The 7,532-nt window shown below is 39.3% G+C and overlaps 3 protein-coding genes across 6 annotated transcripts; 2 read left to right on the top strand and 1 right to left on the bottom strand.

Annotated features, from left to right (window-relative positions):
• Nucleotides 1-1,178: 1,178 nt before the first annotated feature.
• LOC131683560 (ribosomal RNA small subunit methyltransferase NEP1) lies at nucleotides 1,179-2,264 on the top strand. Its single transcript, XM_058965626.1, has 3 exons — nucleotides 1,179-1,484; nucleotides 1,550-1,793; nucleotides 1,855-2,264. Exons 1-3 carry the CDS (start codon nucleotides 1,338-1,340, stop codon nucleotides 2,178-2,180), a joined length of 717 nt encoding a protein of 238 aa, XP_058821609.1. The 5' UTR covers nucleotides 1,179-1,337; the 3' UTR covers nucleotides 2,181-2,264.
• A 554-nt stretch (nucleotides 2,265-2,818) lies between these two features.
• On the top strand, nucleotides 2,819-4,609 carry LOC131683558 (3-oxoacyl-[acyl-carrier-protein] synthase, mitochondrial). The gene is made up of 2 exons (XM_058965621.1): nucleotides 2,819-3,005; nucleotides 3,109-4,609. Exon 2 carries the CDS (start codon nucleotides 3,181-3,183, stop codon nucleotides 4,552-4,554), a length of 1,374 nt encoding a protein of 457 aa, XP_058821604.1. The 5' UTR covers nucleotides 2,819-3,005; nucleotides 3,109-3,180; the 3' UTR covers nucleotides 4,555-4,609.
• On the bottom strand, nucleotides 4,583-6,154 carry LOC131683559 (U11/U12 small nuclear ribonucleoprotein 48 kDa protein-like). 4 transcript variants are annotated; one of them, XM_058965624.1, is made up of 6 exons: nucleotides 6,115-6,154; nucleotides 5,654-5,801; nucleotides 5,489-5,591; nucleotides 5,386-5,436; nucleotides 5,202-5,331; nucleotides 4,583-5,149 (listed from the first exon to the last, which is right to left on the bottom strand). In XM_058965624.1, exons 2-6 carry the CDS (start codon nucleotides 5,771-5,773, stop codon nucleotides 4,834-4,836), a joined length of 720 nt encoding a protein of 239 aa, XP_058821607.1. In that variant the 5' UTR covers nucleotides 5,774-5,801; nucleotides 6,115-6,154; the 3' UTR covers nucleotides 4,583-4,833. The 4 variants fall into 4 exon arrangements, with proteins under 4 accessions (XP_058821607.1, XP_058821606.1, XP_058821605.1 ...); XM_058965623.1 differs by having other exon boundaries at nucleotides 5,982-6,119; XM_058965622.1 differs by having other exon boundaries at nucleotides 5,654-5,890; nucleotides 5,982-6,115.
• Nucleotides 6,155-7,532: the final 1,378 nt, after the last annotated feature.

Here is a 7,532-nt window from a genome sequence, read left to right as displayed (position 1 = left end):
ACAACATCGATTTTTTTCGAATTAAAAAGATCGATGTAGCAAAATAGATTTTATTTTTCCAAATGCCCATACACGGTAAAAAAAACTTTACCCATTTTCTGTATTCAAATTCCGCGGATCCAAGGTTTGAGCAACGACGTTGGTTTGAGAATCACTGGATCTTTTGATTGATAGTGGAAAAAACCGCAATTTTTCAATTGACTAATCCAGTGATTCTCAAACCTTGGGTCCGCGGACCCCTAGGGGGCCGCGAAGTTGTTGCAGGGGAACCGCGAAGAAAAATATATTTTTATTTAAATTAAAAATAACATATTGATAGCATACAAAATTGATGTTTATCCGTGGGGGTTTGCAGCAACCCAGGGCGATTTCGAAGGGGTCCGTGGAATGAAAACGGTTGAGAACCGCTGGACTAACCCATGTGCAGTAGTGTTAGTGCGAGATTGAGGTTAAATCGCGTTATATGTATGTAGTCTATACACATTGCAACTGTGTTGGTGTCCTACACACTAAGCCAGCCAAAAGTTGTTCAGTAATTTTTTTCGACGACTTGCACAGTAAAGTGATATTTTGACGGAGCTGTCTGCAAATTGTTTGAAAAATTGCGGAAAAGTTTTCATTTTTTAGCGATTTTCAGTAATTTTTCGAATAATTTGCTGAAACCCGTAATATATTCCACTGAATTTATCAGCACTTCTATTGTTTTCGGTACATAAACATTATTCAGTAAAATTTCGAGAGATTGTTCGGCAAAACTATACCAACATTACCGAACCTCGTCAAAAATTTACAGAACAGGTACAGCAAATCATCTGTCAAGTCGCTATTTTCAGAGGAAACTGCTGACTGACCAGTATTTTTTGACGTTTAGATGGAACGGATTGCGGAGAGTTCGGTAACCGAATTGTTTTACTGAATTGATTACCGAACGGTTTGCTGTTCAAAACCCCAGTAAAATTTTACTGTACCCAGTAATTCAAATTAAGTGTGTAGAGTCAAATAAGTCAATGGGAATATTGGTGAAAGAAAAATCGATTTCACCAAATTGATTTTATTGAATCAAAAAAATCGATGTTGTCAAACATCTAACCAAAAAGATGGTATGCAAAAAATCGATTTTTTAAGTTGAAAAAATCGCATCGTCGTCGCCCATTTTTAGTGTCAAATGACGTTCATCTGCGCTAACATATAACATCTCTCAGCATAACAGAGCATAACATGTGCGGTCGCATTTATGCTTACTATCTGCCATAATATAATATTATATTCATTATTTGTGCCGTTAATAAGGCGCATGAGTTGCCAACGCATTAGGTGAACATTGAAAACTCGCTGAAATGGGGAAAAAGAGAAAACTTGTCGACGAGGACCATAATGTGGAGGAATACAATTTACCGGCCAAACATATGAACACAAGTCATATTAGAACAAATGAGCGAAGGCTCATTGTAATACTGGAAGGTGCTCAGCTAGAAACCGTCAAGGTATTCTTGAAATACCGGCATCATAAGTTTTGGATGCTTTCACTCATTTCCGTTTGATTTCACAGGTTGGACCGGTTTTTGAGCTTCTGAACTGCGATGATCACCTAAATATTCTGAAAAAACACAATCGTGACCCCGGAAGCTGTCGACCTGATATCACACACCAATCGTTATTGATGTTGATGGATTCGCCGTTGAACCGAGCTGGATTGCTTCAGGTGTATGTGAAAACTGAGAAGAACGTCCTTATTGAAATCAATCCACAAACAAGAATCCCACGTACTTTCAAGCGATTCGCAGGTTTGATTGGTATGGTATTAATACATATTCGAAAAGATGTATATTTTTACTTACATTTTCTTTCTTGCAGTCCAATTACTTCACAAGTTTAGTATAAAGGCTAGTGATTCACCACAAAAGCTAATGCGCGTTATCAAAAATCCAATCACGAACCATCTTCCTGTTGGTTGTCGAAAGTTTGCTATGTCATTTACTGCATCTAAAGTGCAGCATCCCAGAGAGCTTGTACCCAAGCAGGACGAACCGGTAGCGTTTGCTATTGGTGCTTTCGCACATGGAAATTTGAACCTGGACTACACAGAGGGAACATTTTCCATAAGCAACTATCCGCTATCAGCGGCTCTCGCATGTACCAAACTATGTACAGCCTTCGAAGAATCGTGGGCAATCATTTAGTTTGTAGCTATATTGTTCGAAAGAAATATAAGTCATTACAAGAAAAAGGAAATAATTGTGGGCGATATAGAGAAAATTTGCGAGTCGCACTTCAGCATTAGTTTGCGAGGTCTTCTTACATAAAGTATAAACTTATAAAAGCATTTCGACGAAAAAATCCTTTCACTTTTAGGTAGTTTTTTGGATGCGTGAGGTTTTTTTTACCACGATGTAGAGGGCTAGACCGTCTTCGGTTTTGACAACAAATTATTGTTATCAGCCTTGCAAAAAGAAAAATCCATGCGATAAACATCTGTCGTTCGATGTTTTTCGAACCCATGCACAATTATTCGATATAATTGAATCAATGCTATAATATTCATATTCCCCGATCATTTTAAATATTCCACAGTGAAATATGTTCGCAGTGGATATAGTACTTGTTCACCGGAAGTGTAAACGCAACAAAGGACGGAATGGATGCGGAGTGGTGAATATAAATGTCATCGCTGTTCACGGTGATCGTTCGCCTTCGAATACGGATCAGAAGCGTCTTCTTACGGATTGCCTAAAGTTTGATTTACACGATACGTCATGCTTCCGTCACCGGTACAGGACGTCAACGGAACTTCAAAATAAGTTACATGTTTTTAGTTCTGTGCAACTGCAAACATAAAAAGCGGCCCTTACACGTAAAATATTTTTGTTAATACTAGAGAGTATTAACAAAAGTATTGTGCGTGTAATGGAAAAAAGTAACTGTTGTACTGACGATGTGGATTTCAAATGGGATTGAAATATTGCAACAATATTGTCAATCCTGGTATTGACAAAAATATTGAACGTGTAAGGGCCGCTAAACATCGCACAGATTATACCTAATATGTTTATAAACAACACAAAGTTGTAATTGTCATAATATTGCATTTAAATTATTGTTGTTATTAAGTTGTGAAGTTGAGTTTGTTAATAATAATCAATTATTGATCATTGCTTTCTTCAAAAATTTTGCAAAAGTAAGATGTTGCCATCCTGTCCACGTTGCGTCGCAACCATCCGGTCTATTTTCGTTCATCATCGAAGGTCCTTTTCGAGCACGAATTTGCATTCTAGTTCTTCCGGTATTCGTCGCGTTGTTATCACCGGTCTCGGTGTTGTTTCGCCGGTCGGGTGTTCGGTGTTGAAAGCATGGACAAATGTCCTCGCAGGTGTGTCTGCCGTTGGTAAATTAACCGATGTCGCGTACGAAAAACTACCTTGCCGAGTGGCCGCACAAATTTATCGCGATGAATTGGACGTCGAGACGCATTTTAGTAAAAGTGAATTGAAGACGATGGCGCGGGCGACAGCCTTTGCTTTGATTGCAGCAAAAGAAGCACTACAAAGTTCAAAGTTGCCTTCCACAATGGAGGACGTCGAGGCGGGTCAGCGAACAGGAGTTGCAATCGGAATGGGAATGATAGATCTAATGGATGTATGCGATACTAATGAAGCTCTGAAAAAGGGCTACAACAGAGTAAGTCCGTTTTTTGTTCCGCGAATTTTGCCAAACATGCCGGCAGGGCAGTTGAGTATCAAATATGGCTTCCGTGGACCAAACCATTCAGCTTCAACGGCATGTGCAACGGGGGCTCATTCGATAGGAGATGCATTTCGGTTTATCAAGTACGGTGACGCTGATGTGATGGTCTGTGGTGGGGCGGAGTCTTCCATAAGCCCTCTGGGGATAGCCGGCTTCTGTAGACTGCGGGCATTGAGTACCGCTTTTAATGAAAATCCACAGAAAGCTTCCCGGCCGTTTGATGCAGCCCGTGATGGTTTTGTGATGGGCGAAGGTTCGGCTATATTTGTGTTGGAAGAACTGAATCATGCTAAAGCGAGGCAAGCGAAAATCAAAGGGGAAATATTGGGATATGGACTTTCGGGAGATGCTTCACATTTGACAGCTCCGCGAGAGGATGGAACCGGTGCAATTCTGGCAATGCGAAGAGCTTTAAAAGATGCTAATTTAAGTACGAGCGATATTGGCTACATTAATGCTCATGCAACTTCTACACCAATGGGTGATGCAATTGAGGCTCGATCTATTAGAACTCTGTTTACTGACAATTGGCGAGAAATAGCTATATCTTCCACCAAAGGTGCTCATGGTCATCTGCTTGGAGCTGCTGGAAATCTAGAGGCACTGTTCACGGTAATGGCCTGTCGGGAGGGTAGAGTTCCACCGACGATCAATCTAGAGAACGTGTCCGAAGAAATGATTGGTATGAACTTTGTTCCCAACAAGGCCCAAGACTGGCAGCCTAGCAATGGCAGAAGAAGAGTTGCTTTAAAGAACTCATTTGGTTTCGGCGGCACGAACGCATGCCTTTGTTTGGGAGAGCACCGAGAGTGAACTTTATGGAAGTGATGTGTGGATGATAATTACTAGCAATATTTTTCACTATGTATTCTGCGGCATTGTTTTGAGTAAGTAGTGTATATCACTAGCCTTGATCACTGTACAAGATAGTATTTGGGATTTTAATGTGTGGCTTCGAAGTGGGCGAATGATCTAATGGTTGAAACCCAAATAAACAAATACAAATAGTTCCAACAGGTAAGTGATACTAATATATTTTTTTCCTGTAACCTATTTTAAAACTTCCATTCAATGTTCAAACTGAGAACACCGCTATCTATCCCGTGCAGTTTTCGGTTTCGAACTGTGGTTGTTACTTGGTGATTTGGTCTCAGCCCGCTTTCTTTGTTGTTTGTGCTCTACTGTAATATTACTGCTACTATCTTTACACACAATGTCAGCTGCCGGTTGCCCAAGATACTCTGTCAGTGCTTCCGTCTGTAATTGAATGAGGTTTCTAATCTCCTCTTGATATGTTAGGGGATTCTTCGCCACTCTATATTTTTGATTTCGACGACGAATATCCCGTCGATATACAGCAATATCAGCGAGTGATGTCATTTTTGCATCCTTATCTTTCTTCTTGAAACTGAAACGTATTTTTAACGTAAATGTCCTCTTGAGAACGAACTACTACTTACACTATTTGGATCTCTGGAAGAGGCTCTAGCTTTGGTGTGCTAGCAATGGCGTCCTGATACATGGCAAGTCTTTCATCTCGAGTAAAGTTTAGCAGCAGATCTCTATGACTTGATGGTACCGGGCGTGTTTCTACAGAAAATGAGGTTCGATAAATTCAATCGGATAGAAGCTATGTGCATGTACCTGGTAATATACTGCTAGTGTTTTGCGGAGTTCTTGGTAGAAATTGTCCATCTGCAAATAAATCATTGAATGATATTTATCACGGGAAACGTATTCAACATACTGTATTTGGTGGAAAATTTATGTTTATCCGACTGGAATGTTGGAGGAAATGATTCATTGTCCTTTTGGAAAATTTGCTTGCGCACACTTTTATTAGGAGGTTTCTAAAAACGAGTTGAATTCTAATTTAAATATATTCGTTCAATGGAATTTCCGTTTGGTATACCATTAATCCGTTCCTTTCCCATCCAAAATCTGCCAATATGTTGTTCACGAATTTATCAGTTTCGTTAATGAAAGTTTCAAAATTATCCAGCGTCTTTTTACGATCATCCATTGCATACATTGGTAAAATTGGGACTTGCAGTTATGTTCTGACAAAATATTAAAAAATATAAACAAACTTGAGAGGAAATAATTTAATGTTTTTGCTTAATGCAACCGATGCAACACTGCTCCTACACTGAAAAAATCCAAACGTTAATTCTATTTGCTTCAAACTATTTAAAATCCATATGATGAAAGAATGCTAATATTATTACGCGAACACATACCTTCTATGTGTTAACTGTATACACTATGTATGCGAACACATAAGTTATATGTGCGTGTTGTTATAGAATCGGATTTTATGTGCCTTATAGTTATAACATGTGAATGTAAGATTATTGTCTTGTAAATACACACATTAGGTTTATGTGCCAGCAAATAGTGTCTATCTGCCTCCGCTAATTGCAAAAGTCTACACGCAGAAAAAAAATTAGTAAAAATAAACAAATTTTGGTTTTAAATAACAATTTTCCCGTTTGATATAGTGACAAACAAGATTCAGGTTTGATTCAATCAGTCTTGTTGGTTGAAATTACCAACTAATTCATTTGTTGGCTTTTCAGCAGTTTCAACAAATATTTCGTTTGAAACAACAAAATCATTATGCTATATTTCACCCTAAGGAGGAAAATTTGGTAAAAACCAAAATTTCTCACTAGGGTGAAAATTTGTTGGTAAAAACCAGTCTTTGTACAGGAGGGCACAAATCCTTATTTCATACTATGTTGCGTTTCGGCTTCGCCTCATCAGAAACCGACACTAACGTATTGTCGGAATAGATTAGCGCCGGCTTGACGCAAATCCCTTAAAACTAAAACACACTATGTGTTTCAATCAAACGACTGATCAAACGTGATGTCCCGTTAGAGCAGAAGTTCTGTTTATGCCGATGAGACACAAGTGAAGCCGAAACTTGTCTTGGCTTAGCAGGCCTATGCGAAAGCACTATGCTATATTTCACCCTAAGGAGGAAAATTTGGTAAAAACCAAAATTTCTCACTAGGGATTTGCGTCAAGCCGGCGCTAATCTATTCCGACAATACGTTAGTGTCGGTTTCTGATGAGGCGAAGCCGAAACGCAACATAGTATGAAATAAGGATTTGTGCCCTCCTGTACAAAGACTGGTTTTTACCAACAAATTTTCACCCTAGTGAGAAATTTTGGTTTTTACCAAATTTTCCTCCTTAGGGTGAAATATAGCATAGTGCTTTCGCATAGGCCTGCTAAGCCAAGACAAGTTTCGGCTTCACTTGTGTCTCATCGGCATAAACAGAACTTCTGCTCTAACGGGACATCACGTTTGATCAGTCGTTTGATTGAAACACATAGTGTGTTTTAGTTTTAAGGGATTTGCGTCAAGCCGGCGCTAATCTATTCCGACAATACGTTAGTGTCGGTTTCTGATGAGGCGAAGCCGAAACGCAACATAGTATGAAATAAGGATTTGTGCCCTCCTGTACAAAGACTGGTTTTTACCAACAAATTTTCACCCTAGTGAGAAATTTTGGTTTTTACCAAATTTTCCTCCTTAGGGTGAAATATAGCATAGTGCTTTCGCATAGGCCTGCTAAGCCAAGACAAGTTTCGGCTTCACTTGTGTCTCATCGGCATAAACAGAACTTCTGCTCTAACGGGACATCACGTTTGATCAGTCGTTTGATTGAAACACATAGTGTGTTTTAGTTTTAAGGGATTTGCGTCAAGCCGGCGCTAATCTATTTCGACAATACGTTAGTGTCGGTTTCTGATGAGGCGAAGCCGAAACGCAACATAG

This window comes from Topomyia yanbarensis, chromosome 2, assembly GCF_030247195.1.
Source record: "Topomyia yanbarensis strain Yona2022 chromosome 2, ASM3024719v1, whole genome shotgun sequence".
Classification (NCBI taxonomy): Eukaryota; Metazoa; Arthropoda; class Insecta; order Diptera; family Culicidae; genus Topomyia; species Topomyia yanbarensis.
This window is presented reverse-complemented; position numbering and strand designations above follow the sequence as displayed.

Excerpts from the sequence above, each read along its gene's own strand:
- LOC131683558 (XM_058965621.1), top strand. The coding sequence starts at position 3,181 with ATGTTGCCATCCTGTCCACGTTGCGTCGCAACCATCCGGTCTATTTTC.
- LOC131683559 (XM_058965624.1), bottom strand. The coding sequence starts at position 5,773 with ATGTATGCAATGGATGATCGTAAAAAGACGCTGGATAATTTTGAAACT. Across the intron at positions 5,592-5,653 it reads GGGAAAGGAACGGATTAATG|AAACCTCCTAATAAAAGTGT; the intron begins GTATACCAAACG and ends ACTCGTTTTTAG. Across the intron at positions 5,332-5,385 it reads CACTAGCAGTATATTACCAG|AAACACGCCCGGTACCATCA; the intron begins GTACATGCACAT and ends CATTTTCTGTAG.
- LOC131683560 (XM_058965626.1), top strand. The coding sequence starts at position 1,338 with ATGGGGAAAAAGAGAAAACTTGTCGACGAGGACCATAATGTGGAGGAA. Across the intron at positions 1,485-1,549 it reads CTCAGCTAGAAACCGTCAAG|GTTGGACCGGTTTTTGAGCT; the intron begins GTATTCTTGAAA and ends TTGATTTCACAG. Across the intron at positions 1,794-1,854 it reads GCGATTCGCAGGTTTGATTG|TCCAATTACTTCACAAGTTT; the intron begins GTATGGTATTAA and ends TCTTTCTTGCAG.